The sequence below is a fragment of the Hyla sarda genome, chromosome 4 (assembly GCF_029499605.1).
Source record: "Hyla sarda isolate aHylSar1 chromosome 4, aHylSar1.hap1, whole genome shotgun sequence".
Taxonomy (NCBI): Eukaryota; Metazoa; Chordata; class Amphibia; order Anura; family Hylidae; genus Hyla; species Hyla sarda.
Genome location: NC_079192.1, coordinates 252,945,557 through 252,972,738, shown reverse-complemented (window position 1 = coordinate 252,972,738; position 27,182 = coordinate 252,945,557). Strand labels below are relative to the sequence as shown.

General features: G+C 41.1%; 1 protein-coding gene across 2 annotated transcripts in view; it reads right to left on the bottom strand.

The window, feature by feature from the left end:
* Positions 1-1,855: 1,855 nt before the first annotated feature.
* The window catches only part of CNTN1 (contactin 1), a 194,639-nt gene continuing 169,312 nt past the window's right edge, over positions 1,856-27,182 (bottom strand). For both annotated transcript variants that reach the window (XM_056573941.1, XM_056573942.1), the window contains exons 16-24: positions 26,766-26,924; positions 25,637-25,786; positions 25,449-25,519; positions 25,063-25,297; positions 20,425-20,528; positions 14,033-14,219; positions 11,510-11,622; positions 7,848-8,004; positions 1,856-6,464 (exon numbers count right to left, since the gene is read on the bottom strand). In XM_056573941.1, the coding sequence (XP_056429916.1) occupies positions 6,385-6,464; positions 7,848-8,004; positions 11,510-11,622; positions 14,033-14,219; positions 20,425-20,528; positions 25,063-25,297; positions 25,449-25,519; positions 25,637-25,786; positions 26,766-26,924 (1,256 nt within the window). In that variant the 3' untranslated portion in view covers positions 1,856-6,384. The remainder of the gene's footprint in view (positions 6,465-7,847; positions 8,005-11,509; positions 11,623-14,032; positions 14,220-20,424; positions 20,529-25,062; positions 25,298-25,448; positions 25,520-25,636; positions 25,787-26,765; positions 26,925-27,182) is intronic.

The window sequence follows — 27,182 nt, the reverse complement described above, 5'->3', positions numbered from 1 at the left end:
TATAAGCCTATGGTGGGAAATACCTCATCCCCCCCTGTCATCATCCAGACCCGTCATTAACATCCTCATCATCCCCTTGTCATCATCCCACACATCCCCCCTTCATCATCCCCTTGTCATCATCCCACACATCCCCTTATCATCCCACACATCCCCCCTTCATCATCCCCTTGTCATCATCCCACACATCCCCTTATCATCCCACACATCCCCCCTTCATCATCCCCTTGTAATCATCCCACACCCCCCCCCTTCATCATCCCCACCCCCCTTCATCATCCCCACACCCCCCCCCCCTTCATCATCCTCTTCTCATCATTCGCCCTCAGTGGTCTTCAACCTGCGGACCTCCAGAGGTTTCAAAACTACAACTCCCAGCAAGCCCGGACAGCCATCGGCTGTCCGGGCTTGCTGGGAGTTGTAGTTTTGAAACCTCCGGAGGTCCGCTGGTTGAAGACCACTGCGGCCTTCAACATGCGGACCTCCAGAGGTTTCAAAACTACAACTCCCAGCAAGCCCGGGCAGCCATCGGCTGTCCGGGCTTGCTGGGAGTTGTAGTTTTGAAACCTCCGGAGGTCCGCAGGTTGAAGACCACTGCGGCCTTCAACATGCGGACCTCCAGAGGTTTCAAAACTACAACTCCCAGCAAGCCCGGGCAGCCATCGGCTGTCCGGGCTTGCTGGGAGTTGTAGTTTTGAAACCTCCGGAGGTCCGCAGGTTGAAGACCACTGCGGCCTTCAACATGCGGACCTCCAGAGGTTTCAAAACTACAACTCCCAGCAAGCCCGGGCAGCCATCGGCTGTCCGGGCTTGCTGGGAGTTGTAGTTTTGAAACCTCCGGAGGTCCGCAGGTTGAAGACCACTGCGGCCTTCAACATCATCCAGCCCCCTCTCACCCCCTTTAGTTCTGAGTACTCACCTCCGCTCGGCGCTGGTCCGGTCCTGCAGGGCTGTCCGGAGAGGAGGTGGTCCGGTGAGGAGGTGGTCCGGGCTGCTATCTTCACCGGGGGCGCCTCTTCTCCGCGCTTCCGGCCCGGAATAGAGGCGTTGCCTTGACAATGACGCATAAGTACGTTGGCAATGAACGCACCTCTGCGTCGTTGTCACGGCAACGTGACTATTCTGAGGCCGGGCCCGAAGCGCTTAGAAGAGGCCTCCCCGGTGAAGATAGCAGCCCGGAACCACTATCCCACCGGACCACCTCCTCACTGGACAGTCCTGCAGGACCGGACCAGCGCCGAGCGGAGGTGAGTTCTCAGAACTAAAGGGGGTGAGAGGGGGCTGGATGATGTTGAAGGCCGCAGTGGTCTTCAACCTGCGGACCTCCGGAGGTTTCAAAACTACAACTCCCAGCAAGCCCGGACAGCCGATGGCTGCCCGGGCTTGCTGGGAGATGTAGTTTTGAAACCTCTGGAAGTCCGCAGGTTGAAGACCACTGCGGGTGGGGGAGTTCACTCGAGTATAAGCCGAGGGGGGTGTTTTCAGCACGAAAAATCGTGCTGAAAAACTCGGCTTATACTCGAGTATATACGGTAACTTGTTGTTATCATTGTTTTTTCTTTAGGTGCATTGTACAATAAGATGTAACAAAGATGCACCTAAAATTTGCAACAAAAACATGAAATTAAGAAAATAAATGGAAATATAAGATTTTTTTCATGATGCTAGAAATAATGTGAGGAAGCAGGTGGCAGTACAAGCATGCAAGACAAAAGCCCTGTACACGGAGAATGACTCGTAGTTCTAAATTTTAGAATAAATATTAGAAACTTGAAGAATGACCTCTTCTACAACATATTACAAAAAAATATTTTGTTGGCATTTAGTAAGGCAGAATGAACAGCTCACCAAAACATAGTTTGTCAAATGCCTTTATTTTGGAGATTTTTTTTTAAACAAAACATAACATTTTGGCAAATTTAAAAGCCAGCAGTTACATGGTGAGTAATACTGATATTTAATTTTGACAAAAGCCAAAAAATTGATAACATAAGATTCCTGCCTAATCCAAATTAAAAAAACAAAAACAAAAAAAACATATGAACAGACAGCCAAAGTAAACATAAACAGTGCATCTATAACAAAACCATGTATTTTTTTAATTAGCATTCTAACATAATAAAACTAGCATTTATGATGTTATAAGGAGATTGAGCTTTAAGTAGCTGATACAATATATTTAGTTATATTCGCTAATAAAAACTTGATAATGGGGTTGCAGTATTGGCTGTAAAGCTGAAAAGCACAATTGTGTTGCATTCCCAGGTCTTACTTTTACTCTTAAATGTCTATTTTAGACATAAAAGGACACATTCTTTCCTTCACATGGCATAGGAACTAAACAAAATAAAGAATAAATAGATAAAATAAAAAATACACATTTTGATCACTTATTAGAAAAATTAAAAGGCCATCATGCATTTGGCAAAACATTAGCTGAGTTGGAGAGTACATATAAAAATGAGAATGGGAACTACACAAAAGAAACGGTATGCCTGTGCTTTAGCATACTACCAAAGTGGGATGCATCACCTTTCTATGAAAGCTGAATTTGTAACATTTTATAGGTATAAGTACAGAGTAGTAATGGATCATGAAAGGCACTGCACCCCAAAAAACATCCTTTCCTTTCATACTTACATTTGGGGCTTCACCCATGATCCACGCATGTGCACTCGTACACATGTTTTTTTTTTTATTTAGTAGTGATACTTCCCATTTAGAGTCTTAAAACTCTTTTGTAATTTCCTTACCATTAAATGTATATAGTAAAAATCTCTATTGTTGAAATAACCATTTAAGAAACAAAGAACGTGAATTAATCAACACTGAGATATTATCACATATGTAAACAATACAAAAAATATAAAATTAAAGACGGGATACACAGTAGAATTGATTTAATTCAGAATACATTATTAAATACTTCTGTGGTATTGAATCTATAAAGGTAAAGTAACTGGACCCAATCAGCTAACAAGTTTGTGCTAAGAATAAAAAAAAGAATAACATTTTAGTATTTCTTGGAAATAAATCAAAACATTGCACTATTACTGGACCCGGTTTCATAATACTGTGTTGTACCATTCACACATGAACTGAAATACTGAAGCACAACTATGAAATAAAAATGACTGAACAATACAAAAATAAAAAAAATAAAATAAAATAGACAAAGTCAGAACAAACACATTCATTAAATTCGGAAGTGTCAGCAACACAACAGTGTAAAAAATTACTGCTTGTGTTCATCATCATTCACTTATTTCTTCTAATATATTTCTCAAACTTATATTACTATACCACAAGCTGTACCACTTTCCACATCATCACCTACACAACTATTCCCAAATATGGCCACATTTACATTTACCATACCATATCAAATGAACAACTTGTTGTGATGTCGTACTCTCTGTCCGTAACTATGTGGCTAATGACGTTTCTCTAGGATAATAAATAAAAGCCAATTAAATGTCTTCTCTTGACTCTCAAACCATGTTGGGCGGGGGTCACAATAAAACACGCTAACATACATGATACTATGCACGTGCATTTTACATTTCAATTATAACTTACAATAGATTATGTGCAGATGTAGTGTGTCTTATTGCTACATCTGACCCAGTATTTTTAACGTTCACATACGGGAAATCCCATTGCCAGCAATGGGCTTGTAACTGTAAAGCTACCATATTATGGTCGAAATAAAGAAAAATATTTCTAAGATATTTAAAGGCTATGAGCAACTTTAAATAGGGATTTTACATATGTTGGTATATAAAAAAGGTTGCACTAAAATTCAGTATGTAGTCTCCAATTCTGTATTCATTTCTGACCTCATGATATGCAGTTGGCAACCTGCTCCTAGTTTCAGACCTGGCTACTATGAGCATGTTACTCCAAGTGATACATGCTGGATGTGAGTTCTGTGAGTCCAGGGTTGTCCTACCTTCACAGCTTCTTTCCTGTACTGACCTACCCTTCTTGGTGAAGACATTAGACACCGATATACAATTTCTCTGTCCCTACCCCTGCTAAAGGTGCCCTCCCCTCTCTTTAGATACATACACCATCTGTGTACACATACCCTCTCCATGCCATGTATGTTGTTCCCTTCATTTACACTGATTCTCTTTAGCTTGTATGATCTGACCTTCCTAATGACTTGGATGTTTTCCCTTTGTATGCTCTCTGATCTGCCAATACAATTTTGTCCCTATTCCTGCTGTTATTTTAAACTCTGAAAACAATGGAGGACGAGAGCAGAGAGCCAGGTACAGTGTGCTATCCCATGTATGTCAGAAGAAACAGGACAGCAGTATTTATGTGGAGTGTTACATAGATTCTACAGTAACAGGACATTTTTACTGAAGATTATTAGGGTCAATTATGTTTCTTAAATTTTCATTTACAAACAAAACGGCCAGTAAAAAAAAACTGTTCAAAGGTGCCCATAGCCTTTATTCTATTTTAAGAGCAGACAACTACAATATTACAATTATTATTGTATTGTATTATTAGAAAAGTGGGCATAAAGGATCACATAAAACAAAATTTTCATACAATGAAATGCTGCAGTAAAGAAAAACCTCACTGTATCTTTGTTGTGTGTTGTAGCTGAAGACATTGGCCCTGATTTACTATTGTAAACCCGACATGATTTGTCGGGTTGTGCGCCAGACTCTAGTGCATTGCGCCAGAAATTCTGTCTGCGCCAGAATTTGCACCAGAATTGAAAAAAAAAACCAACTTACTTTAGATTTTACTGAGAAAACCCGAAAAGGGGGCGTGGCCTCCGGGGAAAGTGGGCATGGTCGCCAAAAAGGGGGCATGTCCCCGACATTTTCACAAAAACCCAACATATTTACTAAGGTTTCCACAGAAAATGTAGTGGATTTGAGCTGAAGAAAACCCGACAGATCAGCAGGTGTAAAAAAAAAAAAAAAAAAATGTAGGGAAAAGTGCAAAATTTTGGGAAACCTTAGTAAGTACCGTGGGGAAAAAAATTGTTGGGAATTAAAACCCTCAAAGAAACCTACACAACACTCTTAGTAAATCAGGGCTACTGTGTTATTGACTATGCCATCTAACACATAATGATGGGGCTCTTGCTTCTTCAGCTAGACACTGCTCCAACAGATACGGCTTACAGATACAGTATAAGAACAAGTGGAATGATAGGTGGTCCTGATTTATCAATCTTGCCTATAGCAACCAATCACAGCTTAGCTTTCATGTCCTAAAGCTCTGGTACAATGAAAGCTGAGCTGTAATTGGCTGTTATGGGCAAATCTTCTGTATCTTTTGTATCAGATTGATGAATCTGGGCCAGAATTTCTCAATATTTTTATATTTTTAACATGCCAACATATTTTTAGATAGTGCATGCAGATTTGGAAAAAGAATCCTGCTAACAAGGGAGGAACTACATGCACACTGCAAGAAGACCTCTGGGCCTTTTGTGCACCCTTACATACATGTTCTCCACAATTTCATTATTAATTATAGATGTCTGCTCTTTTATAGATTTTATTTAAAATATTTTAGTTATTCAAATACCCTTTGCCTCATATCTAACATTACACACTAATGCTTTGAAATATTTCTGTCTATTATGAAGTATACTTTATATGCTATTTATACTTTACATTCATAAGTGGGCCATCTATTGCACTATTTACAGTGTATCATCTATTGCATGTGCAAACTCTAGTACTGAAAAGAGGTCACTCTGCTAATAGGAACTTTTTATCCCATGTTTGCACAAGGAATCAATGATATGTGTACAATACAGAGTTCTAATATTCAATTATCATTTTTCGGCATTTAGACCCTACATTCATTTGTTGTAAAAATGAAATTCTGTCTAATACAATGACTGTTTTTGATCTGACTGTATGTCTGGAGGCCTTGACAGGACTCTCTCAAAAAAATATGCAGCACACAAAACAGATAGTACAGACAGTTGTAGTTACTCTACACGTACCATATACAACATTGGAATCTAATATATTTCATTATTTGTTATTGTTAAGTCTTATCACCTATGGATGGTGACTACTTTCAATGTACAGTTTTTGTAATTTAACACTGTAACTTGCCCCATTTGATCATGCAACTGTCAGAGACTGGCATAAGTGTTTTATAAGGCAAACTGGAACAAATTAAAAATGATCTATTATCCTTGAAAATAATTTCCTTGGAGCAGTTCCTGAATGCCTTAATCCTATTTTAAAGTTCATCATAAATCTGCTGGGTAATATATATGTATTTTTCAAATTTTTGGCTTAAGTTGGTTCTGCAGGAGTCATAAAAGAATGGTTTCCTCCATAGTTGTGAAAGGAGTACACTGCACTCAGGATGTTCTAAAGAGACCTACATTCAGAATTCTAGGTAAACCAAGAGTCCAAAAGTTGGTAGCAAAATTCCAATAATACTGGGAAATATCCCTGACGTGTCACCTGTAATACAAATACACAAACAATATTTATTGCAATTATTATTATTATTTTCAAAAGACATTTAAAGGGGTACTCTGGAAAAAACACATGTTTTTCTTTTCTTAAAATCAACTGGTACCAGAAAGTTAAACAGATTTGTGCATTACATCTATTTAGAAATCTTAAAGGGGAACTCCGGTGGGAAAAAAATGTTTTCAAATGAACTGGTGCCAGCAAGTTAAACAGATTTCTAAATTAATTCTAATTCAAAATCTTAACCCTTCCAGTACTTATCAGCTGCTGTATTCTACAAATAACTAGAAAGGATAAAAAAAAATTCAGCTCACCTCCTCCACGGTCTGCACGGACTTGAGCCTGGCCTGGCTTGGTACTTGTACGTAAATGAAGAAAGAGTAGTCTAGCAGTGCCTTAAAATGTAGATCCTTTATTAAATTCTTCTTTTAAAATGCAGAGCACACACCATCAACCTTCACCTGGTCAGCAAACCTCCTCTATGGACGCGTTTCGAACGCATGCGCGTTCTTGATCACCACCTGGTGGTGATCAAGAACGCGCATGCGTTCGAAACGCGTCCATAGAGGAGGTTTGCTGACCAGGTGAAGGTTGATGGTGTGTGCTCTGCATTTTAAAAGAAGAATTTAATAAAGGATCTACATTTTAAGGCACTGCTAGACTACTCTTTCTTCATTTACGCACATTCTACAAATAACTACAGAGAAATGTATGAAGTTCTTTCCAGTCTGACAACAGTGCTCTCTGCTGACACCTCTGTCCGGGTCAGGAACTGTCCAGAGCAGGAGAGGTTTTCTATGGGGATTGTCAGCAGAGAGAACTGTTGTCAGACTGGAAAGAACTGCACAATTTTCTCTGTAGTATACAGAAGCTGATAAGTACTGGAAGGATTAAGATATTGAAATAGAAGTAATTTGCAAATCTGTTTAACTTTCTGGCACCAGTTGATTTGAAAACATTTGTTTTTCACTTGTTTCCACTGGTGTTCCCCTTTAATCCTTCCAGTACTTATCAGCTGTTGTATGCTCATGAGAAAATTGTGTAGTTCTTTCCAGTCATTTTTTATACAGCATATGACTATGCACATATAACCAGTATAAAACCCAAGCTGGTGGACACAAGCTTGGATACAATAATATATTTATTCCAAAGGTCCAGCAGACAACCTTATTTGGACCTATTCACTTAGTTTGACTTCTCCTAAATGATGGACAATAATAGACTGTCTGAGTAAACAGCAAAGACTAAAATGTTTTTTTACAGCCACAAGGCAGAATACAAATATTCTAAGGAAACTACTTCATACCTTTGTGTAACACTATCGCTAGTTTAACTATTATAAAGATGCTTAAGCAGGACGAAGACACTCACTAGTAAGTTTGATATAAGCAACCGCTCCATCTCCTCCTTCACTGTGGGCTCGAACCTCAACAACACATTCACCTTCCCTGGGCACTGGCACATGTAATGAATGTTCTCCAGTAGAGTACAAGGTGCCTGCATGTTGTCCAGCTGGCTTGTACAGAACCTTGAGAAACAAAAAGCATTGTATGGGATGTTACATGATGCAAATCTGTTGTCTGTGTTTATACTGTACAGGCTGTGCCCAAAAGTTTGCATATCCTTAGAGAATTGGAAATATATGGAACATTTTTAAAGGGGTACTCCACTGAAAACATCTTATTCCCTATCCAAAACGATCTCTACTGCAGCACCCCTGTCATTCTGTGCATGGAGCAAACACTGCTCAGTGCACGATGACTGTCAAACACAGCTGCCATGCCCCCTCCATTCATGTTCATGGCAGGAGGCTTGATGGCTACGTACTAGCCATCATGCCCCTTCCCATAGACATGACTGGAGGGGGCATGGCATGACATTACTAACGAGGAAGCTCCAAGCTTCCGTGTTCCGAACGTGACTGCTGCCAGCCCAGAGATCAAGGTAGTCCCCAACGACAGGACCCCCACAATAAGACATCTTATCCCCTATCCTTTGGATAGGGGTTAAGATGCTTTCAGCGGAGTACCCCTTTAAAGAAAATGGGATTCATATTCAACTATAGGTTATAACAAAATAGGTTGTTGCCCCCTTTAGCTTCAATGACAGTGTGCAGTCTCTGCAATAGTTTTGTCTAACAACCCGCTGTGCTCAGCACAGAGCTGCTCATCAAACTGACAACCCTGTGACCTATCGTGAGGTGGAAGTGCTGGGCCAATCAGATGTGGCTCCATTGCTCACAGCTCCTGAGGACAGGCTATATTGGCCAACTGCTTCAGTCAGACACCCATGATTGTGAATTTATCCCTTCACTGGCATTCTTGCTTCCTATGCCTAGATAATCTTCTTACCTCCTGTCACCTGACCATCTGACGGCTTTCTAACATTACTTTTGTCTACTGATTTTTTCAGCTGTCTGGATTTGACCCATTGTCTGTTTTCTGACATTGCCTTTGCCTGTGGATTTTTGAACCTTATATGCCTGTGTGTTACCATCTTGGTTTGTCTGACTACTCTGATGCCCCCGCCCATAGTTCAGTGTAGGGACTGTCACCCAGCTAGGAGCCACCACATTTAGCATGGATGGTCCAATTAGGTAGGGCCAAGTTGTCGATGAAGAACCAAATTTAGCCCATTCATTCACCTTGGAAAAATGCCTCCAGGTCATGTATAGTCTTTGGTCTTCTTGCCTGAGCTGCAAATTTCTGATCTCCCTAGAGTAACTTGATGATATTAAAGAGTCCCTTGCCTTAAGAGCTCTCACATCCCCACAGTACCAGTGAGCCCATACCATGCTCCACAGTGGGGGTGGTATTCTTTTTGCGATGGCCTGGTTGAAAGACTTCCACAAATAGCATTTATGGTTGTTGTGACCATAAAGCTTTATTTTGGCCTCATCACTCCAGTATGCTAGAAGCTTTGAGGCTTGGCAAGGTGTTGTCAGCATATCGTAACTGGGCTTTTTTGTGGCATTAGTGTCAAAAAGCCTTCTTATTGGCAACTTGACCATGCAGCTAATTTCTGGTCAAATATCATCATATTGAGCTCCTCGACGCAACCACATGGAGAAGCATGTATTTTTCCTAAAGTTACTTGTGAATTGTTCTTTGCTTCCTGAACAATTCTTGTAGTAGTTGTTTCTGAAATCTTTCTTGGTCTTCCTAACATTGGCTTGGTATCAAGAGATTCCCAAATTGTCCGGTTTTGTTTTATAAGTTATTTGAACAGTACTGTCATTTTCAAGGCTTTGGGTATCTCCTTACATTACAGCTTTTTCCATCTTTACAAAGTTTCATTACCTTGTTACGCAGGTCTATTGACAGTTCTTTTCTGCTTCCCATGGCTCAGTATCTAGTCTGCTCAGTGCTACCATGTGACAGCTAACAAACTCTTGAGTATTTATACAAGAAGCTTACATTGCAATTTAACCTTTAATTGACATTTAAACCTGTGTGTCCCCTTGTGTGTCTATAATAAGGCCAAACATTCAAGAGTATGTAAACTATAAGGGCCATTTGGTGGATTTCTGGTATCATTATGAACTGAAAATGAGCCAATCAAATATGTGATAATAAATGGCTTCATATAATAACTATTCTAAATAAAATAATGATTTCTGGCATGATTAGTTATATTTTTAAAAATAATACATACATTTCCCAATTTCTGCCAAGGTATACAAACTGTTTAGCACAACTGCAGATAAACAGGAACCCCTGGGGAAAATATTTAATCACATCTTACCCTCCACCCCACAGCAGTTATTACATACAGGGTTAACATCTCATTCCCCCAGGAGTGATCCCATTTAGGGTAAATATTTCATCCATACAGAAGTATTCCCATTCAGGGTAAACATTTCATCCGCCCCAGCAGTGATCACATTTGGGGCTCACATCTCATTTCCCCAGCAGTAATCACATTTGGGGATTACATCTCATCTCCTCAGCAGTAATCGCTAGGTTCACATTGCCATTTGCATCCGACCCATTAAAGGGGTATTCTGCCCCTAGACATCTTATCCCCTATCCAAAGGATAGGGGATAAGATGTCAGAGCGCCGGGGTCCCGCTGCTGGGGACCCCGGGGATCGCCGCTGCAGCACCCCGCTATCATTACTGCGCAGAGCGAGATCGCTCTGCACGTAATGACGGGCAATACAGGGGCCGGAACATCGTTATGTGACGGCTCCACCCCTCGTGACGTCACGGCCTGCCCCCGTCAATAGAAGTCTATGGGAAGGGGGCGTGGTGGTCGTCACTCCCCCTGCCATAGACTTGCATTAAGGGGACGGGCCGTGATGTCGTGAGGGGCGGAGCCATGACGTCACGCTGCTCCGGCCCCTGTATCGCCCATCATTACGCACAGAGCAAACTCGCTCTGCGCAGTAATGATAGCGGGGTGCCGCAGCGGCGATCCCCGGGGTCCCCAGGAGCGGGACCGCCGCGATCTAACATCTTATCCCCTATCCTTTGGATAGGGGATAAGAAGTCTAGGGGCGGAATACCCCTTTAAGGATCTGATCGGCTCAAGAAAAAAAAAACGAAACAGCCGATCGGTCCCTACAAACTGCCGGGTCTCGATGGATCTCTTTCACTTGCATGTGGTCCCTCGATGATTTAGTAATTTTACAGGGATTCAGCAGAGAGAAAAATAGTGCTTACATGTCATCTCCCCAGCAGTAATCACATTCAGGGCTCACATATCATCTCCCCAGCAGTTATCACATTCAGGGCTTTCATGTCATTTGCCCAGCAGTAATCATAATTAGGGTTCACATGTCATCTTCCCAGCAGTAATCATATTCAGGGCACAAATCTCATCTCCCTAGCAGTAATAATATTCAGGGCACACATCTCTTCTCCCTAGCAGTAATAATATTCAGGCTTGATGTCTCATCCCCCAGAAGTAATCACATTCAGAGCTCACATCTCATCTCCCCATAGCAGTAGGCACACGCACTCCCTGAATCACTGTCATAAGGTAAGAAATTCAAATTCAGAAAAATCAATAATAAAAATGGACAAAACTTGCCTTATATCCTCTAACTTCTGATTCATTGTTCAATGGTTTTACATGTTCCCAAGTGATGATATATTGGGAGCCAGACTTCACCGCACTTATAATTCTAGGTTTCTGACTGGGAGCTGTTCACAAATGAAAATTAAGGTTAGATCATAAATAAAATATGACTAATTCAGAGAATAACTATGCCACTGCCCAAATTCTTATAATTAGATAAGCACTTAAAGGGGTACTCGGGGGGAAACTTTTTTTTTAAATGAACTGGTGCCAGAAAGTTAAACAGATTTGTATATTACTTCTATTAAAAAATCTTAATCCTTTTAGTACTTTTTAGCAGCTGTATACTAAAGAGGAAATTCTTTACTTTTTGAATTTCTTTTTTGTGTTGTCCACAGTGCTCTCTGCTGACACCACTGTCCATGTCAGGAACTGTCCAGAGCAGCATAGGTTTGCTATGGGGATTTTTATTTTCCTCTGGACAGTTCCTGATACGGGCATCAGGTGTCAGTAGAGAGCACTGTGGACAACACAAAAAAGAAATACAAAAAATAAAGATTTTCCTCTGTAGTATTCAGCAGCTAATACTGAAAGCATTAAGATTTTTTAATAGAAGCAATTTACAAATCTGTTTAACTTTCTGGCACCAGTTCATTTAAAAAAAAAAAAAAGTTTTCCACCGGAGTACCCCTTTAATACAATGCATTTGACCTGGAATATGTGACCTTTCAATTATCAGGAGTAATTAAAACTATATATATATATATATATATATATATATATATATATATATATATATATATATATATAGCCAAAGAACAGATCACTGCAGCACTCAGAATAAAAGAAATAAAGTAAGTAGTGTTTAATCAAAGACATCAAACATCAAAAACATCAGGCAATGTTTCTAGTTGGAGCCCTAGAAACCGGGGGCTTCCCACTGGTTTGCACCTAGCCTTCTACCATAGTCCTTTAAGGTGTGCTGCTTCATCCTTTTGTGTGTATATATATATATATATATATATATATATATATATACACACAATATGTAAATTATTCTGAATTTTATTCCAGTCTACATTAAAGCAAAAAATGTATAATAGTTTTATGTGTTAAATGGTGGAAGGTGTATGAGTTAAAGTGGACCTGTCTGCAGAAAAACATGTGTACATAAAAGCATGACTATATAGGGCTAGTCATTAGGATTCTGAGCATACAATTTTTGTCTCGATAGTCCTTTCCAGAGCCAGGATATAAGCCTTTATGGTATTATGTAAATGAGGCTCAAAAGTCCAGGGAGTGTTTCCCAGCATGGCAAGAGCACAGGTAAGTCTAGCCCATAGGGATAGAAAAAAAGGTACGTCTGAAATTCTGCTGACTAGACTTATCTAGCCAAGTGCTTATTTACACCCATATAGTGTGCTATACCATACATACTGCATACTTTACCAAATAACAGGATATAAGACATCTTTTACATATTTTACAACTTTATATTTGTATAAATGTTGTACCAAACACTAAAATTATCAATACACAAATATCAAAAACAATATAAATTTAGTTGTGACTGCAATGTACACTGATCAGCCATTATACGGTATTAAATCTACTTGTAAGTGACATGACTAGTGATTATCTAGTGGCAATAGACCTGTCAACTGGTGGGATATATTGGCAAATGAAGTTCTTGAAGTTGACGCAATGTAAGCAGTAATAGCAGGTAAGCATAAAGTTCTAAGTGATTTTGACAAGGGCAAAGCTGATGTCTAGATAACTGGGTCACAACATCTTCAAAATAGAAGCTTTTGTTAGTTGTTAGTAGTATGAAATAGTGGTCCAAATAAGGAAAAACTGCAAAAGGGTGATGACAGCTTCACCATGCACTTGGGCAGCACGAGTTACACAAATGCTACACAGATAGCACAGTTTTCTAAAAGAAAACATAATATTGACTATACTTGAATGCTGTCATAATACACAGTGCATTACAGCTTACTGCATATGGGGCATTACAGCTCATTGCATATGAGGCTGTTTAGCACAAACTGGTTAGAATGTTCATGTTGACCTTTTCCGAAGAATGATATTGTCTTTTCTATCACGTGCATGCCCAGTTGTCTCTGGGAAAAAGATGGCACTGAGATACGCATGGGAAGAAGGTAAGCCACCAGTGCTAGATGATCTAGGTAATGTTCTCCTGGGAAACCATGGGTCCTGGCATTTATGTTATTGTTTCTTTGACATATAGCAACTACCCAAATATTGGAGCACACCAAAAATAGCCCTTCATGACAATGGTATTCTGCAGTGGCAGTGGCCTCTGTTAGCAGGATAATGCACCCTACCAAACTGCAAAAATTGAGTAACATGACAAAGTCCAAGATATTGACTTGGCTTCCATATTCCTCAAGTTTATTGAGCTTCAAAATCAGTGTCAGTAACTACAACAAACTTGCTACACTAACTACAAACCACATGCTTTAACTGGAATATAGCAATGACAATAATAATAGTGAAAGATTCTGGACTTACGTGCTTTTTTGGTGGTGAAATGGGTAAGTCTACTCTTCGGCCCATCACCGGCGCTATTAAATGCAAAAACATCCAAGTAATAGAGAGTGTCTGGCATCAATCCTTCAAGTCTGACTGATTCATCTAACTGCTCCACTTGTACTCTGTGCGCTGCAGCTTCCTTGTCTTGACTTCTCCAGTAACGAATCTGCCATATAGAAAATGCATGTAAACATGATACTCATGTGCAAATACATAGCTCTGGACTACAAAAATGGAACTCGGGAGAACAGCGGGAGAAAAACTACGGCATGTGCCGTCTTTTTCTCCCACTACAAAATAATGGTGCCCTATGGACCCCATTTTAGTAAATGGGATCCATTGGGACCCGTTATTGCCTGTTCTGCTCCATCCTGATAACAGCCATTAAAGGCTTTTTAACCTCTTAGGGATGCAGGGCGTATGCGGCGATGTTCATGGTGACGGCAGCTAAGCAACAGCGATCTGGGTAAGTTGCCTGGAGATCTAGAGGACCACAGTTTAGAATCTGCTGTCTGGGCATGCTGGGATTTGTAGTTTTGCAACATCTGGAGGGCCAAAGTTTGGAGATCACTGTGCAGTGGTCTCTAAACTGTGGCCCTTCAGATCTTGCAAAACTACAACTCCCAGCATGCACGAACAGCAAACTGCTGTCTCGACATGCTGGGAGTTGTAGTTGCGTGCCTCAAGCTGTTGCATAACTACAACTCCCAGCATTCCCTTTTGCTGTCAGTGCATGCTGGGAGTTGTAGTTTCACCATAGCTGGAGGCACACTGGTGAGGAAACACAGAGTTAGGCAACAGAACCTAACTCAGTGTTTCCCCACCAGTGTGCCTCCAGCTGTTGCAAAACTACAACTCCCAGCATGCTCTGACAGACCGTGCATGCTGGGAGTTGTAGTTTTGTAACAGCTGGAGGGACACTGGTGGGGAAACATTGAGTTTGTCTGTTACCTAACTCTGAGTTTCCTCACCAGTGTGCCTCCAGCTGTGGCAAAACTCCAAAATGCACGGTCTGTCAGTGCATGCTGATAGTTGTAGTTTTTCAACAGCTGGAGGTTGGAAGGTACATTCACAAGAGCAGGGGTTTACAGTAAGTTTTCTGCTGCAAGTTTAAGCTGTGGCAAATAAAGTAAAACACAACATACTACACACACCCTTACACAGTCGCCCCCCCCCCCCCCCCCCCATTAAAATTCAAAACGTCTTGTACAGCAGTGTTTCCATAAAGGAGCCTCCAGCTGTTGCAAAACAACAACTCCCAGCATTGCCAGACAGCCATTGACTGTCCAGGCATGCTGGGAGTTTTGCAACAGCTGGAGGCACCCTGTTTGGGAAACACTGCTGTAGGGTATTTGTAGTGGCGGAGACAATTGTGAAGCTTGCATCCGGGTCCGTCCTTATGAAAATCCCTAATTTAGCCCTCAAATGCACATGGCGCTCTCTCACTTCGAAGCCCTGTTGTATTTCAAGGCAACAATTAAGGGCCACATATGGGGTATTTCCGTACTCTGCAGAAATTGCACTACAAATTTTAGGGGAATTTTTCTCCTTTTACCCCTTATGAAATGGAAAAGTTGGGGTTTATACCAGTATGTTAGTGTAAAAAAATAAAAATTTTTACACTAACATGCTGGTGTTGTCCCATACTTGTAACACAATTTCTCCTGGATACGGAAATACCCCATATGTGGACGTAAAGTGATCTGCGGGCGCACAACAGGGTTCAGGAGTGAGAGCGCGCCATGTACATTTGAGGCTTAAATTGGTGATTTGCACAGGTGTGGCTGGTAGTTACAGCGGTTCTGACACTGCCAAAATAAAGACACACATGTGACCCCATTTTGGAAACTACACCCCTCAGGGAACGTAACAAGGGGTACAGTGAGCCTTAACACCCCACAGGTGTTTGACAAATTTTCATTAAAGTTGGACGTGAAAATGAAAAAATTTTTTTTTTTCACTAAAATGCTGGTGTTACCCCTAATTTTTCATTTTAACAAGGGGTAATATGAGAAAAAGTCCCCAAAATTTGTAACCCCATTTCTTCTGAGTATGGAAATACCCCATATGTGGATGTAAAGTGCTCTGCGGGCACACCACAAGGCTCAGAAGAGAAGGAGCACCATTGAGCTTTTGGAGAGAGAATTTGGCTGGAATTGAAGGCCACGTGCATTAACAAAGCCCCCATGGTGCCAGAACAGTGCCCCCCCCACATGACCCCATTTTGGAAACTACACCCCTCACGAAATGCAATAAGGGGTGAAGTGAGCATTTACACCCCACAGGTGTCTAACAGATTTTTGGAACAGTGGTCCATGAAAATGAAGAATACAATACACAGCCTACTGTTCCAAAGATCTGTCGAATGCCAGTGGGGTGCAAATGCTCACTGCACCCCTTATTACATTGCGTGAGGGGTGTAGTTTCCGAAATAGGGTCACATGTGGGGGGGGGGGGCATTGTTTTGGCACCATGGGGGCTTTGTAAATGCACACGGCCCCCGACTTCTATTCCAACCATTATTCTATTCTGTCTCCAAAAGCCCAATGGCGCTCCATTCCGTAGTGTGCCAGTGCAGAGCTCTTTACATGCACATATGGGGTATTTCCTTATGCAGAAGAAATGGGGTTACAATTTTTGGGGGGCTTTTTCTCCTATTACCCCTTGTGAAAATGAAAAATTTGGGGTAACAAGCATTTTAGTGAAAAAATCCAATTTTTAATTTTCACGTCCCACTTTAACAAAAGTTTGTCAATCACCTGTAGGGTGTTAAGCCTCACAATATCTCTTGTTACGTTCCTTGAGGTGTGTAGTTTTCCAAATAGTGTGCTATGTATTTTTCTATTGCTCTGGCACCATGGGGGCTTCCTAAATGCGACATACCCCTCAAAAATCATTTCAGCAAAATTCTCTCTCCAAAAGCCCAATGGTGCTCCTTCTGTTCTGAGACCTGCAGAGCACTTTACGTCCACATATGGGGTATTTCCTTACTCGGGAGAAACTGGGCTTCAAATTTTGGGGTCCATTTTCTCCAATTACCTCATGTAAAAATGAAAAATTTGGAGTAACACCATCATTTTAGTGTTAAAAATCAAATTTTTCATTTTCAGGTCCAACTTCAATGCAAACCTGTCAAACACCTGTGAGGTGTTAAGGCTCACATTACTCCTTGTTATGTTCCTTGAGGGATGTAGTTTCTCAAAAAGTGTGCCATGTGGAGTTTTTTTTTTCTGTTATAGCACCATGGAGGCTTCCTAAATGCAACATGCCCCCCAAAAACCATGACCGCAAAATTCACCCTCCATAATCCCACAATTGCTCTTTCCCTCTTGAGCCAAGTTGCAAGTCCGCAGAGCACTTTACATCTACATGTGAGGTACTGCCATACTCGAGAGAAATTACGTTACAAGTTTTGGGAGGCATTTTCACCTTATAACCCTTGTAACAATGAAAAAAATTGGGCTACATGAACATGTTAATGTAAAAAATGGAGATTTAGATTTTTCTCCTCCACTTTGCTGCTGTTCCTGTGAAACACATAAAGGGTTAACAAACTTTCTCTATGTCCTTTTGAATACTTTGAGGGGTGCAATTTCTATAGTGGGGTCATTTATGGAGTATTTCTCACAGAAAGGCCCCTCGAATCCACTTCAAACTTAACTAGTCCCTGAAAAATTCAGATTTAGAATTTTTCGTGAAAATTGCTGCTATACTTTGAAGCCCTCTGATGTCTTCAAAAAGTAAAAACATATTTTATGATGCAGTTATAAAGTAGACATATTGTATATGTGAATCAATATGTCATTTATTTGGGATGTCTATTTTCCTTACAAGCAGAGAGTTTGAAAGTTAGAAAAAAGTAACATTTTCAAAATTTTCAGGAAATTTGGGGATTTTTCATCAAGAAAGGAAGCAAGTAACAACGAAAATTTACCACTATGTTAAAGTAGAAAGCGAAAGCATACCAGAGTTTTTAATGCATAAAGTGACAGTGGTCAGAATTGCAAAAAAAGAGTCCTTAAGGTGAAAATGGTCTGAGTCCCTAAGGGGTTTAAGGACATCCGCAGTGTGAAAGTAGCCTTACGTGTTAGTATGGTGAAAAAATTTCTGGCGAAAAAATAATTGGCAGTGTAAATACAAACTAACAGCGAAAAGCGGCTAAAACTATTCCTTTTTTTCAAATGAATACTTGACTAAAAAAAATAAATAAATAAATAAATCTATAGTGATATGTGAAAATCACACTAGTCACATCTGATGGATGTCAAAAAGATCAAAAATGTTCATAAACACTTCTGAATTGCCCGAATATACTTGGAAATTAACTGTGTGTGTGTGTGTGGGGGGGGGGGGGGGGGGGGTATGGAAAAAATATGGGGAGTTTTTTTTTTAGTTTGCTTGCACCTAAAATTAAACACAATGGGGGACATTTACTAATCTAGTCTATTCTGGGTATGCTTATAGACCAGCGTATGTGGTAGTCTCCTGTCTATTGTGCTCCTAATTTATCAAAGGTCTCACAGCCCTTGATAAATTCTGTGCTCAGACTTCAGGGTCTACAGCTTAAACTGCATTTAGACCTGCTCCAACATGGTCTGACATTTCAGCGTATTTTGGGCAGATGCGACTTGTCGCACAAAAGTCGCACTTGATAAATTCAGCACCAATGCATTTTCCAATGCATTTCCGTCTAAAATAGACTTGCATGCATCATGTTCTAAAAATCCTCCACAGCAAAAGTCGCAGAAAAGTCGTACATATTTAGACTGCGACTTTCTGTGCGACAAATTTAGACAGGAAAAAACTGTCTAAATTCTTTGATAAATCTCCCCCAATATGTCTAAAATATGTCTATTTCTGGTGCTACACAAATCCACTGCATCTAACTTGTTAAGATGTCTTAACTCAACAAAGAATGTGGCTTAGGGGAAGGAGTGTGGCTTGGAACTTCGGCCTGCTTCCAAGACAAGAAGTCTTAGCAGGACCATCCTGCTTAGCCAATCACTAGCCAAGATGCTGTGGCCAGTGATGGGCTGAGCGGGCAGATCCTATTCTGATATCCCATCTAAGAAGCAAGCAAAGCAGGCAGACAGACAAGCATCAGGGAACCAGACGGGGCAAAATTGGTGCGGCAGCAGCATCTGTGGGCTATCAGGGGTAGGTTAGTATAGCTTTTATTCTAATATAAAAATTTGGGAGACACTGGAATAACTAACTTTAACTTTTGAGATGTAAAAATTCACTTATGCCCTGATATGGTGATCTAAGACAGATGCCCTAATGGTAAAATCCAGGCAGGTCCCAACCATTCTGAAAGCATTGAGCACAATTATGGACATTTATCAACGGGTTTAGTCAGGTTTTCTTTACTATAATTGTCTCAAAATTGTCGCAACTGCGACTACGCGATTTTTCGTGCGACATTTTGCCTGGAAAGCGAGAAAAGCAAGTTTTCCTAAAATTTACTATGTAGTAATAATTTTAAAATGGACTACGGGTAGTCAGGTATTTATTAACTGCGACAGTCGCAACTGCGCAAAAAAAAGTCGCAACAGCGTTAAAAATTGACTAAATTTACTCCAGCTCAAACATGGAGCAGAAAAAGCTACTACCAAAGTAAAAAAGGAAAAATTGCTTACGTGAAAGAAAATTATCAACAGGCTGAAACAAGTTGATAAATACGTCGCACATAAGCAAAAAAAAAGTAAGGAAAAAATTACTAAAAAAAAGAATACATAAGCAAACATTGATAAATGTCCCTCAATACCTTCATCCTAAAGGGGTATTCCCATCATAATGTGTATTCTCTTCTCATGAAATTATCCTGTATCCACAGGATAGAGGATAACACTCTGAATGGTGAGAGTCCAACCATTGGGGTTAACCACATTGCTTCAAAGAATGAGGACAAATTGTCCATAGAATGAATGGTGAGCGCCATTCCTTTCATTTTCTATGTAGCCATCGAGCTCAGCACTTTACAATGTTCATCGGCCCAGTAGATAATGAATGGATCAGTGGCCCTGCTCAAACAGTGCCCTTCATTCATTCAAGGTACAATTTGTCCCCGCTCTCTGGAGCAATGAAGGTTCCAACAGTCAGACCCACATCCCCACCTGTTATCTTGTAACTTCATGATAAAAAAAAAAATAGCCTCGTAAGCTTCTTGTCAGTATGTTTAAAGTTAAGTTAATCTTTTAACTAAAAAATCGTACTGTGATAAATATTCGATTACTAGAAGATGACTTTTTAAAACAGTTATGTTCTGTCCATACTGACCTCATATTCATTCATGATGTCCACTTCATGATCAGTTTAGGTCAGTATGGGCAGCACATTACAATAGAAGTACTATGTCTTGGGAAGTTTACCTGGTAACCTGTAACCGTCTGCCCAATCACTGGCTGCCAAGTTACACGTGCTTCAGAGGATGAGATCACTTCGCCTTTGACTTCTGTAGGCGCTTCTGTTGGTGCTGGGTAGAAAGCACAAAAAAACTAAATTAAAATTGGATTTACCTATTGATATACAGACTGCTGTGTATCTATGTATGCCCTTCCAACAATGTTGGAAGGGCCACATGAACAATCCAGTGGCTGTTTTTACAACCCTGCCTGCACAATAATTGAGGCATGTATTAGGCTGCATGATCAGAATTTGAGTCTGAATGTATAATACTGCTCTAAGGCTCTGTTCACATTTGTGTTGTGGTTTATGTTTTTATAAGAAACCAAGACTCAGTGCCAGATCCGTCATGTGATGGATATCACTGATGGACCTTATTGCTTTACAAAGAGGTCTGTTTAGATGGAAAAAAAAATACAGCAGCATGTGGCACTTTTCTTTATGCCTAATGTAATAGACTTTGGGGGACATGTATCATTGCATTTAGACCATTTTTCACGTCTACAAATTTTGCGCAATTGCGCTTTTTTTGCATAGAGCTGCGTTTTTTTTGGTGGACAGTTTTCTAAAGTTGTCACCAGTTTGGTCTACAGTACACCACCTAATCCAGTGGACTGGTATTTATCAATTGCGCAAAAAAAAAGTAGATGTTTTTTTTTGCGCAATTGCGCTTTTTTGCAAGAAAAGTAGTCTAAACCTAAGAGTGCTAGCAAGGACTCGTAGAAAATGGCAGACGGTGGAAGATGCAGGTGGGGGATGCAGGAGCTGTCTCTCAGCACTGCAGTACTACAACTACTCCCATCATGGGACAGAATCTGTCCCATAATGGGAGTAGTTGTAGTACCGGAGCGCTGAGAGACGCACATCCCCTGTCTGCGGGACTCTATTGTGACTGTTAGGACTACTACTCCCATCATGGACATACTCTGTCCATGATGGGAGTTGTAGTCCTCGGGCTGAAGGACAGATCGCAGCAGGTCATTCTCCAGAGACCCGCTGCAATCTGCATTTATTAACTTAAAAAGCCGGCGGTACATGCGGCTCCACTGCGCTGCCGCCGGCTCCTGTATACAGATGTCACGATTCATAATCCCCGCCTCCGGGAGAGGGGAGCTCTGATTGGTGGAAAGCTGTTCACCACTATTAGCCAATCAGCTCCTGTCTTCTGGTGGGGATTATGAATTGTGACAGGTCTATACAGGGGAGCGAGTGGAGCCGCTTCTACAGTATATAAATGTTATGTGTACTGTACCCCTCCCCCAGACTAATACTGACCCCTTCTATAGTATATAATTGTTATGTGTACTGTACCCCCCCCCACCCCAGACTAATACTGACCCCTTCTATAGTATATAATTGTTATGTGTACTGTACCCCCCCCCACCCCAGACTAATACTGACCCCTTCTATAGTGAGCGCTGGGACCGCTGTGTGATTGACAGGTCCCCAGCGCAAGTGTCCGGCCCCACTGACCTTTATATGTTATAAATCTTTATGATACACACTGCCCGTCCTCCTCTTCATTCTTCTCATACCGGAGTCGCGCGACTTCTGTATCATAGTCTATAGTCAGAGCGCCCCCTCCCTGCCTCCACACTGCACGGGGCTGGTGCCAGACAACGGCAGGGGGCGCTCTGACTATAGTGAAAGCAGAAGCCGCGCGTCTCCGGTATCAGAAGAATGAAGAGGAGGACGGGCAGTGTGTATCATAAAGATTTACAACATGTAACAAGGTCAGTGGGGCCGGACACTTGCGCTGGGGACCTGTCAATCACACAGCGGTCCCAGCGCTCACTATAGAAGGGGTCAGTATTAGTCTGGGGGGGGGGGGGGGTACAGTACACATAACAATTATATACTGTAGAAGCGGCTCCACTCGCTCCCCTGTATAGACCTGTCACAATTCATAATCCCCGCCAGAAGACAGGAGCTCTGATTGGCTAATAGTGGTGAATAGCTTTCCACTAATAAGAGCTCCCCTCTCCCGGAGGCGGGGATTATGAATCGTGACATCTGTATACAGGAGGAGGGGGGGGGGGAGGGGAGTACAGTGTTGCCGCCGGCTTTTTAAGTTAATAAATGCAAATCGCAGCGGGTCTCTGGAGAATGACCTGCTGCGATCTGTCCTTCAGCCCGAGGACTACAACTCCCATCATGGACAGAGTCTGTCCATGATGGGAGTAGTAGTCCTAACAGTCACAATACAGTTTCGCAGATGTGTAAGAGCCATCCCTCAGCACTGCGGTACTACAACTACTCCCATCATGGGACACAAAATTTCCCATGATGGGAGTAGTAGTCCAAGGGCAGACTGACGGATCTCAGGGGTCTCACTCTTGAGACCCCTTGCAACTTTTCCGCCCCTGCCCCCTAGTGATGACATCATTAGGGGGCGGAGCTTCACAGTCCAGGCCTGAAGCCAGGGTGGTAAGTATGGCTCTGTTCTCATTATGCGTTTTGCATAATGGGAACAGAGCCTTTTTGGCAGTGTGTTCCCAAACAGGGAGACTCCAGCTGTTGTTTACCTACAGCCCCCATGATGGGAGTTGTAGTTTAGCAACAATTGGAGGCTCCCTCTTTAGGAACACACTGCATTATGTGTGCTCTACCCAGGGGAGAGCGCCAAAAATGTACTGACCCATTTTTCGTGTTTTTATTTTCTTGTCATTTCAGATAAGTGAATGCAGTGGACTACCTGAGATTCGGTGGAGTGTGACGATGACTAGCATTTTTTTTAATGTCAATAAAAGGGTTAACGAGGGCTGTGGGGGAGTGTTTTTTTAAATCCATTTTTTATTTCATGTGTTATGTTTTTTATAATTGAAATTTCAGGCTTAGTAGTGGAAGCCGTCTTGTAGGCGGAATCTATTACTAAGCTGGGCTTAGCGTTAGCCCCGAAAACAGCTAGCGCTAACCCCCAATTATTACCCCGGTACTCACCGCCACAGGGGTGCCGGGAAGAGCCGTTACCAACAGGCCCGGAGCATCAAAAATAGCGCTCCTTGGCCTAAGCGGTAACAGGCTGGGGTTATTTAGGCTGGGGAGGGCCAGTAACAATGGTCCTCGTCCATCCTGGTAATGTCAGGCTGTTGCTGATTGGTTGGTGTCTGATTGACACTGAAAATATGGGGAAGCCTATGTGTTGTTTTTTTTTTGTAATAAAAAAAAAGTGTATGGTTCCCCATATTTTCAGTGTCAGTCAGACACCAACCAATCAGCAACAGCGTGACGTTACCAGGGTGGGTGAGGACCATTGTTACTGGCTCTCCCCAACCTAAAAAACCCCAGCCAGGAGCGCTATTTTTGACACTCCAGGCCTGTTGGTACTGGCTCTTCCCGGCAACCCTGTGGCGGTGGGTAACGGGGTCATAATTGGGGGTTACCGCTAGCTGTTTTTGTAGCTAACGCTAAGCCCGGCATTGAAAAAAAAATGTATTTAAAAAAAAAAAAAACACTCCCCACACACCCCTCATTAAACCTTTTATTGACATTAAAAAAAGCTGGTCATCATCGCAATACACTGAATCTGACGTAGTCCTCCCCATTCACGTATCTGAAATGAGAAAAAAAAAAGGTTAGGACATCATTTGCCATCTCACCTGGTGAGTGCGCCCATACTGCAGTGTGTAACAGGGAGCCTCCAATTGTTCTTGTCTGCCTACTGTATCCTGTATATACAGTCATCTATAGATGGCTGTATATACAGGAGAGCGCACAAAGATTTAACTCAGAGCTGCAGTGTGGGTTAACTCTTTCCTTGCTGGGCTCCTGTATAGTATACATGGATACACTATGCCCCCTGTATACTATACAGCGGGCGGAGGTAAGTAGTGATGCTCTGCACCCTGTATATGTATATGCTATACATCACTCCTTACCTCCTTACACTCCTTAGGGCTGGCGCTCTGCATCCGACCCATGGAGTAGTACCTGCAGTGAAAAAAATGCACACAGGGTACAAAAATGTTTGTTTCCGCACATCAGCAAAAATGCAAGAAAAAACACAAGGGGGAGATTAATCAAAACCTATGTAGAGGAAGAGCGGTGCAGTTGCCCATAGCAACCTATCAGATTGCTCATTTCATTTTTGTAAAGAAGCAATCTGATTGGTTGCCATGGGCAACTGCACTACTCTTCCTCTGTACAGTTTTTGATAAATCTCCCCCAAGAAAAATTACCAAAATGCAGGAAAAGCTGGGACCGTTTTTCAGGCGTTTTTGCTGGTGGACAAAAAAAAAACCTCAGTGGAATCCTGAAAAACAATAGAACAAAAGCCCAGCGTCCAGGATACACCACTATTCCTGTGAGGTGTAGAACAGGTCTACAAATAGAACTTTGTGGAGATTTAGACCATTGCACGAAATTTATCATGGGGCTTGCACAAGTTTGATAAATTTGGAGAAATTGCTCCAAATTTAGACCAACCAAAATGATCTACAAAAAACGTCTACCAACAACAACATTGATACATCTCCCCCTTTGTGCCTAAGACTACAACTCAAATGAGAATGAGGCCTTGCTACGTGAAACCTTTATATTTCCTATGAACCGTTTCCTTAGCCCTCCAACCACATGTATTTCAGATGGTGTTCCTGGCAACTCACCTTCATCTGCTGAATAAATTACAGCGGTACTGCTGAATGGACCATCTCCCATCTTATTAAAGGCTTTAACTTTTACTTGAAACTGTGTGGCAGGAGTGATGCTATCATCTTTATGTATATATCGTCCACTTTCTGGATTAGTTACCGTTACCTTTCTCCATTCTCTTTCATTAAAAGGCTTAAAGGCAATAATGTAGCCAAAGTCATCACCATAATGGTATTCACGGGCTAAAGGCTGTAAAGGAAAATATTCTGTCAATAACATGATCTGATATGGAAGTGTTAATACTATGATCTGCACTAAATTGCTACTTTGTTATTTTTTATATCAGATTTTAAGCCTGCAGTATACAAGAAGATGGAGATTTTTTTTAATCTTTACTCACCACCCAGGTTACTGTTAACTCTCGGTTAGTTCCGCCTCCACCATTGACATCAGAAGGAGCAACAATGGGTGCTGTAAAAATGCAATATTACCCAAAATATTAGCTTAGTTAAAAGCAATTGCAATATAAATGTAAACATGCATTATACCAAAGGTATGGTAAAAATATACATTAATCATCATACTTACCAGCTCCTTCTGTTCTAATTTTTGGAGATGGCAGACTTGGTTCACCGGTCCCTAATGTATTGGTTGCTACAACTCGAAATTCGTAATCCATCCAAGGAATCAAATCTATAACTCTTGCTGACTCCATATTTCCTTCAATGGTGGGGATTTCTAAAAACAGATACGGAATTTGAAGGGTACATAATAATTTTTAACATAGTTCTCCTAGTGATATAAGTATTTAAAAATGATGTATTATAATAAAATACTATTGACTAGAGATTCTAATGATTTTATCGATCTTTATTGAGGAGATGGGGGGGTTTGGGAGCACAGCTAAGTTTTGCCACTTCCCTGTGCTGTGTGGTCTTCCCCTCCCTCTCCTCAGTTGCCCTTCTGCTGCACAGACCAGGAGAAAAGCAGAGGGCATAAACATGAGATGGGGGAGAATATGAAGAGGAAGTACTGCGCACAGTGCATAGAGAGTAAGTACTTAATGCCGAATAATAGCTCAAACACACTTGTCATTTTAACATAGTATATTATCCAGCATACTCTTATTACAGATTCACTTTCATTAAAGAGGTTGTCTTGGGCTAAATTTTATTTATGGATGGCTGGGAGTGGGGGAGTGGGGTGGGGTTGGGGTAAAAATAAAAATTAGAAAAAGGGATACTCCCCTACCCCAATTCTCTGCAGCTGCCACTCTGACACTACCAGTCCCCACTCATCATCATTGCCTCCTGTCTTCACCTTAAGAATTGGCCACCCAACCATTCACTGACTGAGAAAGGACACCACTGCAGCCATTAATTGGCTTATTGGAACAGTTCTTGTGGGGACATATCTAAGATATCAGTAAAATGTTGTAATAAACAGGGACTGGGGATAGCAGCTGCAGGGGAATGGGGTAGGTGAGTATCACTTTTTTTTATTTCTTAACACCACCTCTGGCCATAGTTAGATAGATAGATAGATAGATAGATAGATGAATAGATATAAAATAGTATGTATATATATATATATATATATATATATATATATATATATATATATAGACAGATAGATATAAAATAGAGTATTTTTTTTATTTATTTAATCCCCTGATAACCCCTTTAAGGTTAGAAGTAAACAGCAGGTCACGGCATACCTGTCTTGACATCTTTCCAGTCTTCCGACAGTGATGTTTTAGCTTGAATAGTATACTTGGAAATTGGCTGGTGATTATCTGTACCACTACTCCATGTAAGTTTTACTGATGTGTCTCTTATTTCTTCTGTTCTGACACCTCCTGGGGGACCAGGTGGACCTAAAATAGATATTTATTTAGTTAGAAATGTGCAAAATAAAAAGCAGCCTTTCGTGATAGTAGAAAGCTTTAATGTGTCACCATCTTACCATATTTCTTTTGCACAATCAATATAATATGCATAGTATTTGTGTATAAATTATATTTCCTCTGGATTAACAGATTTTATTAGGTGTCATTGATTGTACAGCATACAATAACATTATAAATGGCTGAAGTGTTTACATTCTATTTCTATCTAACTCCCCACAATAATCT